The sequence below is a fragment of the Cotesia typhae genome, unplaced genomic scaffold (assembly GCF_013202065.1).
Source record: "Cotesia typhae breed Kobodo isofemale line unplaced genomic scaffold, CoteBio_Ctyphae scaffold_13, whole genome shotgun sequence".
Classification (NCBI taxonomy): Eukaryota; Metazoa; Arthropoda; class Insecta; order Hymenoptera; family Braconidae; genus Cotesia; species Cotesia typhae.
Genome location: NW_027423774.1, coordinates 6,375,477 through 6,400,009, shown reverse-complemented (window position 1 = coordinate 6,400,009; position 24,533 = coordinate 6,375,477). Strand labels below are relative to the sequence as shown.

The following is a 24,533-nucleotide window of genomic DNA, read 5'->3' as shown; positions in this document are numbered from 1 at the left end:
GAAGAAACTTTTCTTTACCGATAATTATACACTTTATAAACGACTGATCATTATCAAACTTTTTAAACTTGAAAATTGATTTTGTATCCTATCGATTAGTTTTTTTAGTCGTTAATCATGTTATTATGCCGTAAGGCTAATATATTAATGTAACATTAACATTATTAACGACAATAATAATAATATTATACATTTTTATTAATTAAATTTGACCTTTACACAACCAATATTTATTACTATTAATTTACATGAGTCATTAAGATTCAAATTAAAAAAAAAATTTTATTATTCGATAAAATAAAATTTCTTTAAACATTTTAAATTTCATTTTTCTCTAATAAAATTTTATCGCTTTTTTATTAATACTCTAACTTAATTATTTTTTAAAAATTAATATCGATAAAATTATTTATTGCAACTTCACTTTCTAAGCATAAACATTTTTCCTAAATGAAGCACATAATTTATCTCTCCAAGAATTGATCTTTCAAAAACTCACAGGATTGTGATAATTTTCAAAAAAAATTTTTCCCAGTAATTATCGACATGAATGGTCATCAATAACTCAACCCTATAAGCCTAAAACAAATAGATATACATATACACATATACACATATGTAGTAGAGGGGATAGAGCCCTAAAACGAGTGCCAACACTTTATAGAAGCCCCTCCCCATAAGTCCCCTTCTTGAGAGTTCCACGTGAGTTAAATCGAGGCGTCGTCGAAGCATTTTCCCACCCTGGGCCTTGCAATTCATCCCCACCATCGGTTGATAGCTTAGCAGTTGGGTCCAGCAGTCGGGGACCAAACGGCCCACCTGTGTTCTACCTGGTGGCGGCAGCCGACACTGCGCACACACTTCTCCGTTTATGCGACTACACATTCAGTGATTCTAGTGTGCTCAAGATCGATCCACGCACTCCAGATAGCCACTACTTTTTACCTACGATCGAGGATAAATATCTTTTGGGACTCTCGGTCAATTCAATACCTTCCGGGCTGCTCAATGTCTACCTGGCTTCAGATCGTAAAAAAGTGCTTTGCTCAACTATTTTCCCGATTGATTTCTTCGTAAACATACAACAAGTTTCTATTTGCATTGCATCGTAATCAATCGGCTTACTCATTAGACGACACGAGACACCTCTACCATACACGCCGAGAGGTTACTTCTCAGAGGTTCATACGGCAGTAAGAAGAAGCACTTAGAGGAAGGATAATACCTCCAGACAAGGGAAGGGGTACTTTAAGCAAAGGTGATTTTAAAATCTACGATACCACCATCACAACAGAGTCATTCACCCGTCGGTCATCATCGCATCAACACCTTTGCTTTATTATTCAGTTTTTTTTTTTTTTTCCATTTTTTGCGGTCATCATTCATACCCACTAAATTAATTACTTTGGCTTCGACTACGATTGAGTCAGTGCTTGTGATAGTGTGTTGATTTATTTAGTAAATAAATCGTATGAAAAAAAATTATAAAAAAATTTTAACACCGAACTGAGACGATGAAGACGATTTTGAAATAAATGCACGGACATTATTATTCCTATTACTAGTTTTCTTTTTTTTTCTGGATTTTAAAATCAAAGTGAGTGAAGTGCAAAAAGTGGTTTCCATTCCGGAGTGTCGGTTTTGAATTGTCAATTAAAAAAAGCCTGAGGATATCGTGTGACGTGTAAAATTAATAATCAAAGGTCAGTAGTAAAATATGTAATTTATCTCATTTCATTTATTCTCTCGCGGTTGAAAAAATAAAAATTTTTTTCGAGTGTGAAGATTAATTTAAACGGTCCACCAATTAATTTTGTCTAGTTTGCGGCTAATGGACTACTGCCGGTTCTTCCAATGAATAATAATAATAATAACAGTAGTAGTATTTAACGAAAAAAAAAAAAAAAAAAATTAAAGTCGTCTTATTACGACTACTCTGATTGCAACACCTGGACGCTTTCGATTTGATTTATGATTGCCCTTTTTTTAGTTAAAAAGCAGATAAAAAATAAAAAAAAAAAAAAAGGAAAAGAGATAAATAATGATAATAAAGAAATTACGCTAGGTAATTGTATAATTAATAATTTCAAAACTCATGGTGAAGACTTTAATGATCGTCAGCTGAGAGTAAATCGGTGAATAATATATTTATAGTTGTGTTTATTTATTGTAATATCAAATCTGTATGATGTATGGATATAAAACGCACATGAATAATAAAGCAACAACAAATCATTGAATCGCACGATATTTAAAGTAAATTGCACTTGGAATCAAATATCGAGTGAAAGGTATGTGTCGAGTAACCAGTAAATATATTTATCCAATGCACATAGATAATATACGTATATAAATATAAATATAAATGAATGGAACGCAAAGAGACCAAGACAATGGGAAATAATAAACAAATGCCATAACCCATAACAACAATATCTATCTGGCTGAAGGTGATGTTGATGGTGCTAGGATTTACTAGTGCGTCACGAACATCAAAAATTTCGTCAGAACGAAAACTCTTACTACTACTGCGGACCAGCTCATGGAACATTACTGCAGAGTCCAGAGCTGACAGAGCGCAGGCTAACCAGATCGTGACGATGGGTTTAGATAGATATTTACGGGGGCGAGGGATATTTTCGAAGCATGATTAACGATTCGATTGTCACGGCTAATGAGTACTCGATAATTAACCGGGTATCTGATAATTATGCAATTATTCCTCATGTCGATCATCCGTGACGATTTTTTTTTTTTTTTTTTTCAATATTACGATCTTGTCTGATGTATTATTGACGTTCTTTAATCACTAGATTAGATTACTTTTAAATTACTCAAATAATTAACGTGAAAATATTCAAAATTAGAAATTAATTACTTATTTTTATTATCATAAATTTATATTTCTACTTTTATTGTTTGAATTTAGACTACGAAAAAAGTATCAAACTTTCTATTTAATAAAAGTAATATCCGCGCTTTAAGCGACAATTGGACCCGCACCGAATGCATTTAACAGGTGTGTATCCGGTGTGTAGATATATTTTCACAGGCGATAGTTTTACAGGTGTCTTAACCTCCAGTAACACGGATGTATCCTTCGGGGACTACTTTGTGAATTGTATAGTAAATAAAAAGAGGAAAAAAAATAAATTTAAAAGCACAAGTTAATCAGAAGATTAAGTAGATAAATTTTTTTACAACAATAAATACTCTCGGGGGTTTTTAATAAAATAATCTCATTGTTATCTTTTATCCTTGGACTTAGAGAAGGATTCAAGGATACAAGTAAGAATCGGAGGATGAAGGCGAGCGAGCCTGATGGTTTTGAACATACATATTTGCTGGTATTTTCATGAAAGACGGTACCGAGTTCGAGGAGTGAGCATGGCAGTCGTTTTTAGTTAAATGAGCATGGATGGTGTGTTGGTGATGATGGCGTGCAGCCGACGCCGGCACACGGATCTCGCTCGATCGCTTTACAAAAGAATGAGAAGCCGCCGACGATGATCGAGATCGGGAATCGCCACGAGGCACTACTCGGGAATGAGCCTGGCTGGCTCGCTCGAAACTTGTGTGATATCCTGCGCTTACTGGTTTACTGTGATCTATGTAGAAAATCGGTTGCGCGATATTCCCGCCGACGCTAACAGACAGATATTCGACGAGTTTAAGAATCAAGCCGTGAGAGAATCGTACCAGCAGCTACTTTTCTCGTTTATGCCTTAAGCAGCTCACGGACTAAATTATTTTCCTTATTTTTATTTTTCTTTATTAAACCCTTTTTTTTTATTGCAGTTTTACTTTTATTTTTAATTTTCTGTTATCCAAAAAAAATACTTTTTTTTGGTTATCTTCAAATATTTTATTGCTAGTAAAAAAATTCTCTAAAAAAATAAAATGTTGAGCCTAAAAAATTCGATATGTATAAAAATTAAAAGGTAAAAAATTTTTTACCGTTATATTGATGACAATATGAAGTAAAAAACGAAAAATTATATTGACCCTAATTTCCAACTAGATTTAAAAAAAAAAAAAAACATTCCATTTTTTTTTACTCATTTTTTAAGCGTACATTTACAGCTCACCCTAAATGTACATTTTTTTCCAAGTTTTTTAGTCATTTTATTGCGAGCATAAAAAATGTCTCAGTTCAAAAAAAAAAAAAAAACGTATACGCTGTCTTTAACCGTAATTTCGTTTATGGTACTATTTAGTCAATTCTGCAGGCTTAAATATAATGTGAAAGACTTACACTTACACTTTAGTACAGTTTACTAAGCCGGTAAGTTTGTATAAGTAAAGAGAGTTGATAGTACTATATTTAGTGTCGTTATTCGTGTGTACTTGAAATTCGAGTGTACACAACCAATACCAAGTCAGGCATTTTTTTTTTCTAAGTAATTATACATAGGGACACAATTGCAATAAAATGATTAAATATGTGAGGCTTAAAAGAGAGTTTTAATTTTTTATTTACTTAGAAGATTAAAATTTTTCATTGTAGTTATTTTCTCCGTAACAAATTCTTCCTCTCTTTTTATTATTACTTTTACTGGCGCAAATATCCCTCGACTGGCATTCCTATTAAATTCCAGGGAGATTTTTTCATCCATTTGGAGTTAATTTGATAATTAATTAGCAATATTGACGCAGAAACTGTAGAATGGGGAAATAAAAAAGGCTGGGAATCAGCGAAAAACCGCAAAGATTAGCTCAGTAGCTGTCGTTGGGCCTGCATCCGCTTTTCAATCTTGAATCGGCAGAGGCTGACTCGAAAAATGTCTAGTCTGGTAACGGTTGTGAAACTATTTGCGGTAGCCGGGTCTGAGAAATATACGGGAAGAACAAACATATATTATAACACACATAGATTAAATATATGGATATTTTTATTTTCTTTAACAAAACCGAGAATGAGTCAGCTCAGCGGTGAACGAGTATACACTCGGGAAGACGTTAATTTATCGACGATGAACTCAGATGCTCGATAAACATCTCCACTTCACTTCTAACCCTGAAGATGCGGTTTAAGATATAAATTCTCCGGATAAATGGAAAAATATAAATATACATAATTACTTTACTACCATTGTAATTGTAATAGTAATTGTAATATCCGTGTCGAGGTGTTTGCTTTTAAAATAGACCACAGTATACCGGATAAATATACAAATATATAATTTCTTAATAGACCAGGTCAAAAATTTTTAGGATTTATTAACAGTCGAGTCTGTTTGTTTTCGTTAGACCCGAATTGATTTTTAAATTTGCTCAACTATTTAGCAATCGGTTGTCACGTATGAAAGCCATAAAATCCAGGTCATTTCTCGCCTGATTATTCAAAACATAGCCAACTATGGATGGATTATATTGAGCTGTCGAGACCTTGAGAGCGATAATTTTGATAAGATAATTTTATTCATTATTACGTTACAAAGCTCGACGAAAACAATAAAGAAAATGTATGAGGGTGAGTTTTCCGCTTGTTTAACGTAACACGCGCTCCCACTTGTATTATTTACGTATACTTTACTTATACTAGCATAGTGGTTAAGTTTTATATCGCTACGATTGAGTGACTCGCGAGTAGACCGAGCTGAGTGAGAGAACCAATTGCACAATAAATGTCCCGTGTAGTTCTAGTTAAGCCGGTGTCCTCTTCTCTTTCGCGATCACTCACTTGAACCGCCACGAGTACCAGTGACACGATGTTTGTTCTCATAAATATTGGATAAATAATAAGGATTTTATTTGCCTATAGTAGAAAATTACCCGAGAACAGATATATAATTTTCATTCTCTATAAATATAGGTACATTGTTATTATTTTTTATTGTTATTTTAATGGTTTTGTTGATGGTCGTAATAATTCTTCAGTTCACGGTCCAGTTGCTCTGAGAATTAATAGACTTGAACAAAAAGTCCATGGACTTGTCGATTGATTTTAATTACTGAGAAATCATTTTTTTTTTTTTTTTTTTTTTCTATTAAATATGCATTTTATTTGTTACAGATGAACCAGCAGTGCAAAGTTTGCGGGGAACCGGCAGCGGGATTTCATTTTGGAGCATTTACTTGCGAAGGCTGCAAGGTTTGTTTATTTTTTTTAAATTAGCATACTTATTCGGAAGTTTTGATGATAAATTTCTTTTTTCAACTTAAAGACAATTTAATTATATATAATTTTGAATGTTATTGAATAATCTTTACGTGATCTAATAATTATTTAACCGAAAAAAATTTTTTTAGTGATTACTCTAAAATCAGAATTAAAGTCAAGGAAAAATAATAAAATTAAAAAAGAGTAAAGTGTTTATTATTGCGTAGGCTGAATATATGTCAAATGAATTTGATGAGAAACATTTGCAGAAAAGATTAAAGAAATAATAAAAATAATAATAGTAAAAAAAAAAAAAAAATAAAATAACAATAACAAAAAAAGGAATTAAGAATGTACATTTCCCGCTGATGATTTCCCGTCGATGTCGCAAAGCCACAAGGCAATCGCTTTCACGACCCGAGGTTAAACGTTTGGTTAAGCATGCGTGCAGCGACCCCGCGAGTAGTCCGAAAGTGTCCAAGGGAGTTGTGTACCACGGGCTACCAACCAAGTACCAAAAGAAATAACAATAAATATTAAATAAAATAAAGATAAATAAAGGAACCAACCAGACTTGTAAAATAAACGGACAACCATGTACGACACGTGAAATTCTAAAAAAAGGATGGAACAAAAAAAAATAAATTTAAATCCACAGAGCCGTGTGGTAGGTGATGGTTCCAATGACGTCTGCAGTCGATCGTCGAGCGTGGAGGCGGTGGTGGAAAAAATACGAAACAGATTAGAACGGGAGTCGAGTAATGTAATGCAACGTAATAGTTAATGCTAATGGTGGGAGGTGACATGCTACGATGGGCCTGAAAACGAAAATAACGAAACGAAACAATGTCGCGGGTTATGTAATCGTTAACTAGGGCGGAAACAATTGTGGCGGGCAAGTGCGAAGCGCCGGATAAATTTAAATCCACTTATTTTTTATCTCTGGATCTGATATCGTTACTTTTTGTTTTGTTTATACTCCACTCAATTATCGTCTACTTAAAATTACATTTTTGTTTTCATTTTCTTAAGTAGGTCATAGTACGTACTATTAAATTTTTTTGGAGTCTTGTATAGAAAATTATAGATAGGCTAGTTAAATAGAACGCAGTGATTTAAGGTTTTATATTTAATACTTGGTATTTATTTAAAAAACTGCGTTTTGATAAACGTCCTTACGCTTGAAAGAGTCCGTTTATACTAACTAAAAACTAACGAAAATATTTTACAACGAGGTTTAAATCTCTCCTTAAGTACCATAAAAATTACATATGTTTTTACCCAAATATACGTTCAATTCTATGAGGAAAGTGTACTTATATTAATACAGAAAAAGTCCAGGATATAAAACAAAGCTAGGACTAAATTTCCCTTTCTAAGAATACTTTAACTAAATTTTGAGTTTTTAAGCTTAAAATCTAAGCGTGAAGCTAAAATAACAAAATAAAAAATTATAAACTGAGATTCATTTTTATAAGGAGAATTCAACATCTTGTTTGCTCAGAAAATGATAATTTAAATAAAAAAAAACGAATGACATTAATTGTAAGCATTAAATAAATTAACGATTTCACTGATCGGTATACTGTGGTGGTCATTAAATTTGGCAGCGTAACGCGAGCGTAAACTCGGGCACGAGGTTAACTATCACAACATCGTCAACAATAATGTGTACCTATACAAGTACTTGCGTAATAGTGTTAGGAGTAAAAGAGAGTAAAGGAGTAAAGAGCGTGGTTGTGCATAATGGTGGCATTTTCACGACACCGGGGATTGTGTCATCACCTAGCCATCATCAGTCGAGCTAGTTGAGTCCGAAGAGCGTCGTGGTTGACGATGTACTCTTGTAATTTTTGTAATCCTCCTGAAATTACCCGAATGGTAATGGTAATGGTCATAGTCATAGTCATACACACTAAATAAAAAAACTTTTGTGTGTACTTTTGCCGAGCGTGTAATGAGTTAGGCTGAAAACACCGAGTAAACGAGCTAAGGACTAACGACAGAACAAGAAAAAAATATTACCACTTTTTAGATCGCATCGATGAAGACAACCAAAACATAAAAGTTAACTTTATCGCAAGTCCGACTGTATATTACCTAAACGAGCTACTTGTTGCGTACATATTTATCCTTTAATATAAACGCCCTATAATAAAAAAAGTATTAACTCTTACGCGTCTATGAACATCGAGGACTAAGACGACGCCTACCAGAGCGACCGGAAACTATTAATATAATAATCCACGTGGCCGGAAAAAAGGGAAAGCGCAGGAAAACGTCGAGGCTATTTTTATATTTAATATACATCTATTTATTTTTTTTACCTATATGTTCATGTTCACGTATACATATAATTACTTTAAGTGCTTTCATTTTCACAGTTTATATTTTAACGATTATAATTTCTTCCTACCCAACAAATTATTAATATAAAATCAATTTTATAATCGACTATTAGCTCTAAAAAAGTAAACATGTGCTCATTTATAGCCATAAAGAGTAATTAAAAAAGTATCCAAGTTTATGAGGAGTATATTGCACCAGGAGGCTTTAGCCTGGATGGTAGACCGAGATATTCATCTGGATTTCTTTATTCGTAACATTATTACAACTGCATGGCTGTGTTGTTCTATTGTTCCATCAGCGGCGACCGTGTCCCTCTTAACCGAGAAAACGAAACTGCAATTACTTTGTTTACCGCGTGTGCTACCAGCCACCACTCGCACGGTAATTTGTATCAAGCAAAATCCACCTCCATCTCCACCTTTTGCCTATATACCTAGACTTTTACCTCTACTTGCCCGAATAGACTACCTTTTTAAATAATAATACTCTCAGCGACAATAATGGTAATGTTGTAGCATGTTTATGTCTACTATACTTGCTGTACGATGTTGGAATCATGTAAAAATATTTCACCACCGCTGACAATTAGAGATTAGAGGGCGAAAGAGTAGTAGGCCGCGCACGCGCCTTGATCCCCTTCTATGTTCAACAATTCAAACTCATACCGAGCACCCACTGCATATAATAATTTAAACCTAACTGTTACACTACAGTAGTCTCTGTATTACAAGTGTACAGTCCGATGAATGAGACAATGAGACCGCGATTGCAACAATCCTCAATCCACCTCTACCTACTGTCACAATAAAACTCCTACCTGCTTAACACAATAATTATTTAAATTATTAGCAATATAATGAATATTATTTCCTTTTTTGTTACAGTCATTTTTCGGGCGATCCTACAACAACCTCAGCAGCATCTCCGAGTGCAAAAACGGGGGCGAGTGTGTCATCAACAAGAAAAACCGTACTGCTTGCAAAGCCTGCCGTCTGAGGAAATGCCTGATGGTCGGAATGTCCAAGTCGGGTTCGAGGTACGGACGCCGTTCGAATTGGTTCAAGATCCACTGTTTGCTGCAAGAGCAGCAAGTCCAGCAGCAACAGCAGAACCTTCATCACCAACAGCAACAGAGTCTTCCCAGCAGACCGACACCCCAAAACACGACCCCTCCGAGGCTGCAACAGCGCAGCAAGGAAGATTCCCTGATGCTGGGCCTAGACGAGTACAAAAACTCGACCTCACCATCCATTAGCTCGCCAGAGTCTCAGAACAGTGACAGCTCGATCGAGGTGTCAGAGAGACGCGCAGCTTACAGTCTCCACCCTGGATTCAGGCCTCTGCATTCTCATTTAGGAACACCAGACCTAGCAACACTCGGAAAAGACATGATGGGGCTCCCTCTGGGCTTTCCCTTCGGTAGCATGCCCATGATGCCTCCGGCGTTCCTACCACCCTCAATGTCCATGATTTCTCCCTATCTCTACGCTTCCTACCCTCACAATCCTAGTCTAATCTCTCACTCGTTGAACTCCTCGATTTCTGAAAGCAATACGCCGCTAATCACCAACGAGTGCAAGAATATCAACAATAATAACCGATACGCGGCTAACCACAACGTAGTCGAAGAATTACCAACCAAAAAGAGGGTCTATTTGGATGCTGTCCTAAAAAACCAACTACCTTCACCTTCGTTGAAGAAAATGAGACTAGACTCTTCGAGATTCGATGAAAGCCCTGAGCCAGATTGCGACCGCTTCGAAACTAATTCCCCTGATGATTGTTTACCTCCTCAAGACACGCCGATTGACTTGTCGATGAAAGCACCCAGTGTGATCGCGACCAGCGAGGACTCAGATGATGAACGCCAGACCCAAGATGAAATGGACTTCGAAAGCGATCGAGAGAGCCCGGTTATTATGAGACGGCCTGCGCCGATTGATCTCACCACAAGGTCGTAATCGATTGCAAATGATCAACAAGTAACGAATACCATCGCGTCTTTCATATTGTTAAATGCTAATCGGATTTATGACGTTAATTTATGGGCAATATCAACGGTTTGAAACCATGTTTGTTCGCTGTTTTACAACACTGTCGAACTAATTTTTTACTTTTATTTAATCCATTGGGATTTTAATATATTGCATTGTCTTTTTTGTTGAGAATTGACACGAGTTGAAGATTTATCTGTCAAATAGAATAAATCCGAATAAAAAATTGTTGCGTGTTTGGCATAATGTTTAAATTGACAAAAAATTGTCAATGCTCGGTTTATTTTAAAAGAATTTATTCTTTTCATTAAGATGTAAATAATTTTATTAGTTATTTTAACGGCCAGTAATTATGATAGTTGTTAAATTATAATAATAATTATAATTTAAATTATTGTTTTTTTTTGTTTATTTAAATTTATAATCACGGTGCAATCATTAAATTTACTGTATTAAGTTTACAGATATACTTTTAATAATAAGCGAATGTTTATTAAACACACGAATATTTAAATAGAGTACTTATAAAGTTGTATAAAAGCAAAAGAGAACATGTAAATATTTAAGATTAAAAGTTGTTTTAATTTTTTGTAATAATTAATTAAAAGAGGGACTGAAGCCAGTTGAGTAAATTACTGTAAATATATATATTTATGAAGATATATATGTATATATATATATTATATAAATCTATGAAAAAAAAAAAAAAAGTTCAAGAACAATAATAAATTTTACCTAAGTTTTTTGTAAAATATAAAAAATTGAAAAATTGGAAAAAAATAAATAAGAAATAAAAAAATAAAAACTTGTTGTTTTTATTTGTTTGAGGTATCGGAATTTAAAGTTTAGCAAAATGGGGCTGAAAAATGAATTTAGCACCGGATAAAAATGCGAGGTTGCGTATGAACTCGGTAAGAAAAGGTTACGAGCATAAATAGGCAATATAATGAAGCTGGGATAAAAGATAGAGGTAGAGGCTGAGGTAGTGAGTTATAATGTACGGCGGTGGCGGTCGGGGGGCATGAATATTCAACGTACACGCAGTATAAATTCTTGCCCTCATCTCTTCTTCTATTCTCTCGGTGTTATGTTGTTCTTCAGCTCTATCATAACACACGCCGAGATTATCTTTTGATTTTTATTTACATATACACATACATATATATTAATGTATTTGTATTTATATTTATATATTTATGTATTATGTATTGGGGAAAAAATTCGCGGTACGTGAGAATAAATAGCTTGGGTTTTAAATATCAATTAGTCAGGAGACGAGACAAAGCTTTAACGGTTTAATAGACGAACCCTTGTTATTATACCACAGTAATCAAGTTTAATAGATGCGCTCGTAAAAATTTTTTTTGTTTTGGTGATGTTTAATGGATAATTAAGGATTGCATTTAACTATCGTACGCCAGATGCTTTATAAATATTCAAATTTGAATTATTAATCTATATTATTAAAAGAATAAGTAAAATTTTGTGGCCAGTGTATTTATATGATAAATTGAGTTTTTATCGTTAAATTTTGTATCGTTGGAAAAGTCTTGACCTGGAGCTGTGCCTTTTCAAGGTTTCACATTATACTCACTAATAGTCAATTTATGATGATAAGTATTTAGGCTGCATTCAAAAATACTCTATCTCTAGATACATAATTAAGAAATGACCTTGTATCTTGTGAACTATTGGCATTTTTAAAAATATAAGCTCATCCCGATGTTACACTCATCGAGACCTTTCATTTGAGTACCCACATCAATTTTTCATATATTTTATATATTTATATATATGTATATATAAAAAATATATCAAAATCCATGTGGGTACTCAAATGAAAGCTCTTGATGAGTGTAACATCGGGATGAGCTTATGTCCTTAAGTACGTCAATAGTTAAAACAGTACAATGCAATTTAACAAAAGTCATTGTTTAATAATGTAAAATTTTATTTATTTATAGTTCACTAGTCACGGCAGTCACGTAGTGACTGCAAAGTTGCTAGTTATTATTAAAAGCTTTTAGTAAACGTTAAATTTAAATCTTACGAATACACAGAAAAAAAAATTTCTTGAACCAAGAAAATTGTAAGGGAAACCGAAGTTATTTTGGAGCAAGAAAAAATTTTCTTGGCTTAAAAAAATTTAATTTCGTTCAAGAAATTTCAACTTCATTCAAGAAATTTTCAATCTTCCTTAAGATTTTCTCGATTTAAGAAAATTTACGCTTGACTCAAGACTTCCTTTCTTTCAGTGTAATTAAATTATTTTTTAATAAAAAATAAAAGTACTGCTGATAAAAATAGCGTAATATAATACGTACAAAGTATACACCAGGATAAACAATTAATCATTTCATCACGTAAATAAGAGGCTATTATTTAAGGTAGAATTAAAAAAACATACATCGATATTCTCACCTTCTTTATCCCGGGAATATAATAAGAGTATGCACCGTCTCCTCGACTTATAAGTTTAACTTTAATAGTATTATAGCTCTAGCTGACTCCGTAGTATTCGAAGCATATAAATCCGTGGTTTATGTGACCGCGGTTCACGGGGTTACCTCGGCTGAGTTACGGTTCACCTCTTATTATTATTAAACCACACAGTTCATCCCTGCTAAATGTAATACATCACCTGAAACACGCTCATGCACCTACTCCTCAACCCCTGCCTGTAAAAGATACTCCTTGCTCTTACTCTTGTTGCTCTTGCTGTTGTTGTACATATAATACTTTGTATCCTTCAGTGTTAAGACTACTAAACTACAACCCTTTCCTACTACCGAATAATCACCTATACCATAACATAACACAACATACACATATATATATATTAATATATTTATATGTTTAAATATGTATATCGTGCCTAGAGTCTTAAGTTTAATATTACGGGATAGGTATTTATCGTTTGCATGTCATGCAACTTATAACTCAGATGTTGTTGTGTATACTCTATAACCCTTGGCAAAACTAATAAAGCCCTAGCTTATATTTTACTCCATTTAATTTCACAATACTTATCCATCATCGTGGGAGTTTACTTAAAAATAAAAATACATAAAATAAATACATCTTACGTATTTTTAAAAACCTTCAATAAATTACTGTAATTTATTTTAAATTATTTTAGTTTTTATCTCAACTACATTTTATTTATTTATTTATTTATTTTTTTTAATTATCCAAAAGGGAATTTTAATCTCAAGACCATAAATACGATTCTTTCTACTTTTTTTTTATTTTTTTTTTATCTAATCCGTAGTTTTTAATTATCTTATTTTTACACCTTACTGTTTTCTACTAAATGGAAAATAATTAAATTTTCAAATAAAAATTCCGTTGTTGATAAAGATAATAAATAGTCCAATGGAAGTTTTGTTTTTTTTTTTTTTAACAAGGAATTTTAGAATTTTACTGACCAATCGAAGCAACAGGTCTTTAGTTGGAGTAACAACTGGTCTTATACCTGAAATATGTCGACGCAGTTACAAGTGGGCCGCATTCCTCAAGTAAAAGACAACCGAGAAAAAGAGCAAACAAGATTTGGCTCCAGCCGCGACTATTACTTATCAATTAAACCGATTTATAGGCCCTAAAGGCGTTGCAATTCACCCCGGGGGGTCATGCCAAACGGATACCGTATAATTTAAAATAAAAAAAAAATTATTAATTCCTACCCAATTTTCCTGCATCATTTTTATTTTTTTTTTATTAATATTATTAACGACAAATTTATTCAGAGCATTTAAATAAATACTAAGCTAAAAATGGAGCTCTCACCAGGCTCCATACCTTTCATAGCCACTAAATCTCTCAATTATTATTAATCATGACACTTGTTAGACTTTAATCCCTAAACTGTCTATAATTATTGGAAAGGTATCATGTAAACAGTAATCGGAAAAAATTTTCAAGTTAAAAAAAATTTATATTATTTCATTGAAATTATTGTAAAATAAAAATTATGGCAATAATAATAAATTGATAAATTTATCATTTTCATCTATCTATATATATATATAAGAGATTCCTATCTATATAGTCACTCATCACGATATCTCGGGAACCATCAGACCTAGAAACTTGAAATTTGGTAGGAATATTCCTTTCGCCGAGTAGAGGTTGCGGGGGCGTTAACAATGAAAAATTCCCGTTTTTAAACTATAGCTCCTATCGACACCAAACTTGGTAGGAATCTTCTGTAAATGATGTAAAAATAATTTATGAACGAATTTTACGATATCTCACCCCCACAGGGGGTTGCGGGGGTGGCTTTTAACAATGAAAATTTTTAATTTTCAAGCTATAACTCCCATCGACTTCAAATTTAGTAGGGATATTACTTTTACCATGTAGAGGTCAGCTAAGAACAAATTTTCAGAAATTCCATCCCCAAAGGAACTTGCGGGAGCGTTAACAATGAAAAATATAGGAGCTGTTCTATAGGTAGATTGACTCATCACGATATCTCTGGAACTAAAAGACCTAGAGACTTGAAATTTCGTAGGAATATTACTTTTACCATGTAGAGGTCAGCTAAGAACGAATTTTAAGAAATTTCTCCCCCAAAGGGGTTTGCGGGGGCGTTAAGAATGAAAAATTCCCGTTTTTAAACTATTAATCCTATCGACTCCAAATTTGGTAGGAATCTTTTGTAAGAGATGTTGAAATTATTTATGAACAAATTTCACGATATCTCACCCCCATAAAGGGTTGCGGGGGTGGCTATTAACAATGAAAATTTTTAATTTTCAAGCTATAACTCCCATCGTTCTCAAATTTGGTAGGAATCTTCTATAAGTGATTTCAAAATGATGTAAGAGCGAATTTTATAACAACCTACTCTCAAAATGGATTGCAGGGGTGGGTGTTAACAATTAAGATTTTTAATTTCCAAGCTATAGCTTCTACAGGTTTTAAATGTGGTAAGAATCTTTTGTATGTGATGTAGGAATGCTATAAGAGCGGATTTTATGATAGCCTACTTATAATATGGATTGCGGGGATAGGTGTTAACAATTAAGATTTTTAATATCCGAGCTTTAGCTCCTGCAAACCTTGAATTTGAAAATACTTTTGATCTACCCACCTCCTCCTACACATCTACCTCATAATTCTTACGCATTTAACATGTCGCGATATCAATTGTTGCCCAGAAATTATCCTTGAGGCAATAATTTTTTCTATTGACTCAAGAAAATTTATTTGTTTAAAATGGTGTTCTCGGTTAAAAATATTTTAATAATTTCAAGGTTACATATTTTTCAGCGTATTAATAACAAAATAAATTCACATATGATGTTAAATTCAGCTAGAAATAGCTTTTCTCGAATTCTGACTTCAAAAGGGATTACGCGTATAAATACAATTCTGTAAACGCCCAGCAAAGCGGGCGGGTAACAGCTAGTTTTATAATAATTTTAATGAAAAAAAAAAATATTGTTATTATTATTATTGTAATTAGGTAGATTTCATAGAAATCAATCTTTTGCATTGGTCCTCATGTTGGAATTTACTCGGAATTTTTTTTTAATATCTCTCAACTAGTAGTTAACTAACGTTAGTTAAAAATTTTATCTAATGTCAGACGAAAGTTAATGGGATAATATGATAATTAATTCTATGAAATCTACCTTCCATTTGGGGTATAGCCGAATAGCGTTCTTTTTTTTATTTTATAATAATTTTAATGAAATAATATGAATTTTTCATAACTTTAAAATTTTTTCAAGGATTTCATATAAGCAATCAGGTAAATGTAATAAAGGACAGAATGATAAGAAAAAAAAACTGATAATGGTAAAATTAGTTAAGGAAAAATGTGACTTACGTGAAAAGAAAAAATTCTGGACTGGATAAAACTGGATAAGTGGATTGTGACACTGGGTTAGTGTTTTGAGTCATGTACTGTCAGGTTCAAGTGTTATCTTGAGGAATGTAATTTATTTTTAAAGTTTTAGTGTCTTTCAGACTTAGAAATCGGGCCGTTTAAAGTAAACACTTCATAATCAAGGACAGTAAAGTGATAATCGCCCATTAAAATTGTACTTGAGGCATTTTCACCGTCATAGGTGTGAGGTAGATTACTGTAACTTTCTAAATTAACGTTACAATTGTTAGATATCAACAGGTCTGCTCCTGCTCCAAAGATTGGGCCGATACTACAACAAAAAAAAATTTTTTTTAATTTATTTTATTAATAAATAAAAATAGGACAAGTCTTGGTAATAAAATATTTAAAAATAAAAATAAAAATAAATTACTTACTCAGGATGGTAGCAAATAGCGAATGGCTTTTTAATAAGGTCGTATTTAGTTGGCGGGACATCCTGATTATTGGTGAGCGTAAAAAGAAATGCTTTCTCAGCAGATATGTAGTGACCCTTGGCACTTGTTTTGTCCCAGGCAACATCGCTAAACCCACCGCATATTTCGCCTCGCGCACCCTGAAGGCAAAGAGAAAGTTTCATTTAATTATTTTTTTTTTATTTCTCTATAATTATCACCGTAATAATTGCTAATTACTTTTTACTGTCAATTATCAGCTATAACTTGACATGAATTAATCACTCTACTGTTGATTAGTATTTAATTAATTAAATAAATTGAGCTACTTACCAAGGCGATGGTGTAGGTTGGCGCGACGCCGTCACAATGACGGTGGAATGCTGATGCTGAGTACCCGTTACTGGATGCGCGATAAATTAGTCGCCAATTTTGCTTGGGGTTTCCATACCACTGATTCAGCAGTCGTTGATATCCCATTTTGTCTCGAGACAGGATTTGAGATCCTGGGAACAGCAGAGGCCCGATTCGGGGCTGCAGGCGCTTGTCAGCACAAATTTCAGAATACTTGTTGGGTACTGCGGCATAACGATACCTAGAATTATTTAAATAATTTCTTTAGTGACTAATTTATTAAATAACATTGAAATAATCAGCTACTTGGTTTTTTTTTGTTTTTTTCTACAAGTGAATTTTTTTTGTAAAATTATTTTTAAAAAATTATATTTCTTCTTTTCAATTTCTATTTCAATTTTTTTTTTCATTTTTCAAACAAATAAATTTTCTTTGAAAAGTTATTTTTAAAAAATTGTATTTTTTTTTTCAACTTCTATTTCATTTTTTTTTCTTTTTTTTTCAACAAATAAATTTTTTTTAGAAAGTTATTTTTAGAAATTGTACTTTTTTTTTTTTCAATTTCAATTTTTTTATTAATTTTTTTTTTCATTTTTTCTGTCATTTTTTTTTTTACTGCTTATAATTTATTTTTTTTTTAAATTATTAAAAAATCTGCTAAATTAATTTTCATATTCATTTATTGATTTTATAAAATAAAATAAATTTATAATTCAAAAAAATTACCTTTCAAGTGACAGTTCAATGGGCACAGCACCAGTTGGCTCGACTTCTTCAGCAAATACATGACTGTCGATCAATAATAATCGAACGTGATTAATAACACCAGCTAGATGTTGACAAACACGAGCACGCTCCTCTTCGGTCCAATGTTGAGTCGGTTGTGTAACACCTGCCTGAAATAATCAATTAATTAATAAAAATATATCTACTGTATAATTAATATAATTATCAAAATAGCTTTTACTTGTAAATTAATTTATTTTAAAAATTTATTTTGCTCATGACACTGACCCTTGATGTCGAAATTTCTGACACGATTAATTTATTTTATTGATTTTTTATTTCACACGCGATCTTAAACGCATTAATCTAATCCCGAGAATTATTAATGACATTAAATTTAGCTATCACAACAATTTTTTAATTTTTTTTAACAAATAAATTTGTTCCAAAAAGTTATTTTTAAAAAATTGCATTTTTAATTTTTTTAAATTCTTAAAAGTCAATTTTTTTTTTCATCATTTATTGGTTAGAAAAATTCTTAAAATTATCAACAATCTGCTAAATTAATGACATTAAATTTAGCTGTCATTTCACAATTTTTTTAATTTTCTTTTACAAATAAATTATAGCAAAAAAAAATGATTAAAAAAATGGACTTGTAGAAATTTTAAGAAATTTTTTAAAAATAATTTTTTAGAACAAATTATTTTGTTGAAGAAAATAAAAAAAATTGTCGTGACAGCTAACTTTAATGACATGCTAAATTAATTATCATGAATTATTTCGACACTTAAAAAAATTAAATACGTAAAAAAAAACAATGGCCGGCCATTTTGTTAAATTACGCGCGTAAATCCACTTGTCAATCATTCTAAACTATTTTTTACCGTTTACTATTCAATTATCGACCTAATTTAATCAAAATTATTTATTGACCCGACTTTTAGAATTAATTAGCAATCATTTATGAAAAAATAACGAAAAAAAAAATTAACAAAGTCAACAAAATATTTGACCCGGGCCCGAATTTTTTCCGATTGATATTTTTATTACTTTTAGCGATTATTCGAAATTTATTATTCAGTAGCTGCGGAATATTTAAATAAAGCTAATTGAATACTTAAAATGTGTTAATAGCCTAATTAAACCGATTATAACAATTAATTATTAGCAGAAATGCAGGAGCTACATTTACAAATAAAGACTTGTCGACTCTGAAGTTAGTACAGTCCAGCGCCGTCTAAAAACCGTTAAACATTTCGACCAATCAGCGCTCAGAATTTGAATTACAATCGATTCTCGAAGTTTCGATTGTTAAAAATAAAAATTATTAAATTAATAATTAAATGCTGTTTAAAATTAACAAATATGTAAAAATAAAAGAAAATAAAGAATTAATAATAATAATTAATATTTTTGATAGAAAACATTGAGAAATAATAAAATTGTTTATAAAATTTAAATCGATTATTTTCGATTGTCGAATTGTTGTTGTTATATTTTCAAACTTTAACATAAACAAAATGGCAGTTGACGCGGTCGGATCGTGTGGCACTCGGTTAAAATTTTCTTTAATGTAATTTTGATGATTTAAGTACTTAGTAATTGAAATAAGTGATTTTAATAATTAATTAATAATCAAATTAAATAAATAATTAAAAACAAATTAATATGTACAATAATTTTAATGAAAAAATTGTCACGATAAAAACAGCAAATACTTGACATTTTTCCACTGAAAAATGTTTGATATCCTTTTAAATAATTATTTTTTTTTTTGACAATTGTCAATTGTTTTATTTATAGTAATAGAATAATTATTAAAACTTTAGATATCTGACAAAGTTATAATAATAAAGTTAGCCGACATTTATAATTTTTTTATTTTGCTTAATTTATTAAATCATAATTAAAAACAATTTTTAAAAAATTGCACTTATAACTTTTCAAATTTTTAATAATTGAAAAAAATTTTTTTGCCATTTTTTTGTAATAGTTCTTTAATAAAAAAAGTCATAATAATTTTTAAATGTCAGCTAACTTTATTTTCATGACAAAGTTTGGTTTTAAATAAAATTGATAATATTGAAGTAAATGATTAGATAAATAAATCTGTCATTGATAATTTCGAATCAGCAGATATCTTATTTTTTTATGAATAAATTATAATTGAAAAAATTAAAATACCTTATAAAAGTAAATTTTGTTTAAAATTTTTATCATAATAATTTATTTATTAACGAAGAATCTAAAAAAATAATTATACTAAATTTGGCCGACGTTTTTAATTTTTTGATTTTTTTTTTTAATAATTAAATTAAAACAAAAAAATATTTTTAAAAAATTGCACTGCCAGTTTTTAAAGTTTTTTACAAGTGAAAAATTTTTTCCAAGTTTTTTGTAATCATTTTTTCAATAAAAAATAATCTAAAAATTTTTTAATGTCGGCTTAATTAATTTTCATAAGTTAGTCGACGCTTAAAACTTTTTGAGTTTTTTTAAATAATTAAATTAGAAAAAAAAATTACTTTTAAAAAATTGTACTGCCAGTTTTTAAAGTTTTTTAGAATTTAAAAATTTATTTTTCGTTTTTTGATAATTTAATATCTGTTGATTTAAATACCATTGACATTTGAAAATTATTATTCTAAATGAATAATCATCAAAAAAATTTTTTTTATCCAATTTTGCGAGTCTGAGAACTTTTAATTAATTTTTTCTTTGAATTTTATTTAGTTTTGACTTTAATGTTTTCTAAAATAGAAATTTTTCAAATATCTGTACCATGAATCAGCAGACACTTAGCAATACATTGATTTAAAAATTATGAAAAAGTATTTTGATGAATAAATAATTATGACTTATGTCCTCAAGACTCATTTAACTAATAAATATATTTTTTTTCCAAAATCTAATCTCATAATCAGCCATTTAAATATAAAAAAAATAAAAATGCTCTGGTGTTTGCTGATACTGATGTTCTTTATACATTGTTGAGTATTTGCTGATTTTAAGACAATAAATAGTGAAGTGGTGAAAAAGTGAATAAAATTACTTGATATTTAGCCCAATTGAGGACAGCACGCCATACGTCTTCTTCTTCGAGTCCCAAGTAGTCAGAGGAGATCAATTTCACCAGAGCATCCTTAGGTAAGTTGCTAAAAGCTGACGTTTTTACTGTATCAATAGCATTGTCGCTTATAAATGCGAAACAGCGTTCGATGAACGACGAGCAAGCTCCTTTTCCGCCTGTTGAGCAATTTTTACAATCATTAGTTCAAATAATTTTACTTACTCTCCATCTAAAATTCTAAAAATTAAAAAATTCATACTTAACTTCCGCTCCATTGATTAAAATAACTAAATACTAAATCCTAAATAATTAAATTTAATAAAAAATAAACGAAGGCCTAACAATTAAAAAAAAAAAAAAAAACATTTACGTACTTCAAAAAATTTATCTAATTTATTTATCCGGCAATTTACAACAAATGATACTTAAAAATAATTCTGTTTATTAAAATTCACGTTGAATGTTAATTATTATTAATGACACTGAAGCTAGCAGACGTATGAAAATTTTTGATTTTTTTAATTAATAAAATTACAACTAAAAAAATATTTATAAAAAATTACACTTTTAGTTTTTCAAGTTTTTTAGAAGTGAAATTTTTTTAAAAATTATTTAATTGAAATTTTTTCAATAAAAATTTCTAAAAATTTAAAAATGTTGGCTAACTTCATTTTCATTTTCATTATTATTAATTTTGCTGATTTTAGTTTACAAAATTGTTATTTAAATTAATAAGTTATTATTTTCCATATTTATAAACATTACTTTAAATTAATCTGAATGTTTTTGATAATAATTAAACACAGTATTAATCAAAATAGACTCTTGAGTGACCCTGTAGTAGATCAGATGTTGATGGAGATGATACTTGAATAATCGGAGGTTAATTTCCATTGGGGTTGGTGTTTTGGATCAGAGTTATATTATCTCCTTTGAGCATGATCCTCCCAAGCGTCTTCCTGACCTTGGTCTTGGTGTAGTACTCCTCGGCGTCATCCAGCACCAAGTTCATGTACTCGTCAAACCCAACAATGTGTCCCTCTATTCTTAGGTTAATGTTCTCAAAAAGCCAGACCTGGACGCGAGAGCGGTTCTGTAGGTATCTGAAGATCAAGTTGATGGGCTGCACCATCACTTTTTGCACTTTTTGGAGGCCTTTGTACGACATTTTTCGGAGTTTTGTTTATTTACTTAATTAAATTAAATACTTGGTCACTTTAGACGCGTGTAATTTGTAAATACTTTTTGTTGGTTAGCTATAAGTATTACCGAGACGCTAGCCGGCTTTATGTACAGTTGCTGAGAGGGAAAAATTCAGCTGAAGCCACATTGGAATGAGCTAGATAATGTAGAGACCGATTAACACGAGTCGATATTTTAGGAAATGTTTATATTTTTTATCTTTTGCTGTATTAAAAGATACTTGAGCGGAAAATTCAAAATTTTTATTTTACATTAACATTAAAGTGTATATATCAAAGCTTAAATGTTATTTTTCTTAAAAAAAAAAAAGTAAGACTTTTTATCAAATTTCAAAGATTAAAAAAAAGTTTTTTTACAAAAAAATTAGGACTGAATAAAACAAAACATTAATTTAAATATAAATTAAAGAAAATTATTTTTTTATGATTTTTTTGGACAAAATTTTCAACTTTCCATCAAATATCATTCCAAACCATCACAGGATAAAAAATGAATTTTTTTTTTAACATTGTTGGTAAAAAAAAAGTAAAATAACAAGTGCAATAAATAATAATTGACGGCAATTACAAGGGAGCAATTTATTTGAACTAAATAATAGTTTGTTAGGTAGACAGCAAGATGGCTTATAGGTATATATCTGGAAAGACTATATAAGCCGGATAAAATCTCCCCCACATCAATTTTCGCAATGCTTTCTCACCAGCAGGCTCTATATATTCCGGTGACTAGAATGGGGAATAAACGTAAATCTAAATTAAAATAATGAAGATTGATGACACCCTGGGAATATATAATTTTTTCGTAGAAACTTTTTTTTAAAAACATTCTGCTGATGCTGACGAATTTAAAAATGATATCATACTCTGGTATATAATACACAGGTGTCTGTGATGTATAAATGAACAGAGTTTCGTTGTCAAAGGGACAAAATTTTACACAAATAGATATTTATTAGCTAGAGTAGATGTAAGCTCACTTGAATTTTTTATTACACGATCGCATCACCAGACACCAGTCTATGCAGTAACTAATGGTATTTACCGTAAAGCCAATTTCATTGGTTATTTTTAGTTGCTTTCTTTAAAAAGTAAAAAAGCCAAGTAAAACGCTTTTACGTGGAGCTTTAATCGATAATTCGCTCGTGATTTAAAACATGCAATATAAACCGGGCAAACTTGAAAGAGTAACGTCAACGTTCGATAAAAAAAAAACTCTGAGGGATTTTACTCGGAGTGGAGTACAGTAGAGAGAAGACTCTCTTCCGAGGCAATGCCAATATCGAGACACGATTCGATAAATAATTCAACAAGATACTCTCTATACTACAAGATTAAATTTACTTTAATGTCAATAAGTCTGTCTTGGACATTCTTATTTTTATATAAATTCAATAACCCACTTAAAAAATCTTGGAAAAAAAAAAAATTGAATCTTACCAAGAACTCGGTCTTGAGCATCCAGAGCCGCCGTAAGAAGCGCACATGCATTTCCGGGACTCAAAGTTGCTGATACATGTTCTTCACAACTCCTCCAGAGCTCCTCGACTCCAAGCTCTTGAGCCAAAGCGAGCATTTCAAAAATTCCGCTGTCTTGAAGCATTATCTGGAAACATACGAGATTTAATCATCTATTTCTGAATTCCCTGCTCAGTCGTGTGTTAATAATTTCATTTTTGCTGGTCAATGCCCAGGAATCCAAAATATTTACTTTTCCCGTGTAGACGTAGTGAATGAACTGTCGAAATGTCTCGGGGTGAGCATGAGGCATTCTGATAGGCGTTGGGTTCCCCGAGGTCCCCATACGTTTTGGTGTTGTGAAATTTTTGCACCTGATTCAAAATATAATTTCAGTTATTAGAAATTTTTCATTTGATTAAATTCCTTGGAGAATATTTTATATAAATTGATTTTGACGATAATTAATTCCTCCAGTGGTGTGTGAATTTTGTATAAAAATAAGAATAGAACGACTTGTTCATCACCGAGCACTTGTAACTGTTCTAGTCCCCTTAGCAAAAGAACTTAATTGACTTCGTCAGTGGAACAATGCTCGGCTGGGTAAAAAGTAAAAATACTTGGACTATATACTATATTATAAAAATTTCTTTGGTTAAATAATAATAAAATAAAAATACTTTTTATTTTAGCTTCTAAATTAGAAGATAATAAAATATTTTTTGATTCAATTATCGCATAGACAGAGACAAGTGGAGAGTTTTTATCTAAGGCTTAACTGTTTTATAATTTAAATAAAAATTTATTCTATTTAATTGATCAACCCTTAAATTACTTGAGTGATATAATAGTTGTAGTACTTGACAAGATTTAAAATGAATATCTCTTTAAGCCATTGAGAAGTCTTTCAGGATTTAGCATAAAAGCCAAGATTATGAGAGTAAAATCGTTGGGTTTCAGAATTTTTATGAATAGAGAAAAAA

The 24,533-nt window shown here is 31.0% G+C and overlaps 4 protein-coding genes across 7 annotated transcripts in view; 2 read left to right on the top strand and 2 right to left on the bottom strand.

The window, feature by feature from the left end:
• Positions 1–24,533, bottom strand: part of LOC141535101 (kelch-like protein 20) — a 63,266-nt gene that overhangs the window by 32,695 nt on the left and 6,038 nt on the right. For 2 of the 3 annotated variants that reach the window (XM_074254893.1, XM_074254895.1), the window contains exons 3-9: positions 23,804–23,924; positions 23,533–23,698; positions 20,876–21,069; positions 17,821–17,990; positions 17,074–17,335; positions 16,723–16,901; positions 14,329–16,616 (exon numbers count right to left, since the gene is read on the bottom strand). In XM_074254893.1, coding sequence (XP_074110994.1) covers positions 16,412–16,616; positions 16,723–16,901; positions 17,074–17,335; positions 17,821–17,990; positions 20,876–21,069; positions 23,533–23,698; positions 23,804–23,924 — 1,297 coding nt within the window. In that variant the 3' untranslated portion in view covers positions 14,329–16,411. Of the gene's footprint in view, positions 1–14,328; positions 16,617–16,722; positions 16,902–17,073; positions 17,336–17,820; positions 17,991–20,875; positions 21,070–23,532; positions 23,699–23,803; positions 23,925–24,533 lie in introns of those variants that run through there. The other variant, XR_012480549.1, reaches the window with a different exon arrangement.
• Positions 826–11,251, top strand: LOC141535103 (knirps-related protein). Its single transcript, XM_074254897.1, has 3 exons — positions 826–1,703; positions 6,017–6,094; positions 9,337–11,251. Exons 2-3 carry the CDS (start codon positions 6,017–6,019, stop codon positions 10,411–10,413), a joined length of 1,155 nt encoding a protein of 384 aa, XP_074110998.1. The 5' UTR covers positions 826–1,703; the 3' UTR covers positions 10,414–11,251.
• Fz2 (frizzled 2) overlaps positions 20,856–24,533 on the top strand; it is a 91,112-nt gene continuing 87,434 nt past the window's right edge. The window contains exon 1 of one of the 2 annotated variants that reach the window (XR_012480548.1): positions 20,856–20,970. The gene's annotated coding sequence lies outside the window, so the exon portion shown is untranslated. The remainder of the gene's footprint in view (positions 20,971–24,533) is intronic. The other variant, XM_074254891.1, reaches the window with a different exon arrangement.
• On the bottom strand, positions 21,373–22,192 carry LOC141534467 (putative small nuclear ribonucleoprotein E). The gene has a single exon (XM_074253832.1). The coding sequence runs from the start codon at positions 22,059–22,061 to the stop codon at positions 21,777–21,779; it is 285 nt and encodes a 94-aa protein (XP_074109933.1). The 5' UTR covers positions 22,062–22,192; the 3' UTR covers positions 21,373–21,776.

Bases quoted from the DNA above. Each gene is read 5' to 3' on its own strand.
- LOC141535103 (XM_074254897.1), top strand. From the start codon at position 6,017: ATGAACCAGCAGTGCAAAGTTTGCGGGGAACCGGCAGCGGGATTTCAT. The intron at 6,095-9,336 runs GTTTGTTTATTT...TTTTTGTTACAG, and splicing joins TTACTTGCGAAGGCTGCAAG to TCATTTTTCGGGCGATCCTA.
- LOC141534467 (XM_074253832.1), bottom strand. From the start codon at position 22,061: ATGTCGTACAAAGGCCTCCAAAAAGTGCAAAAAGTGATGGTGCAGCCC.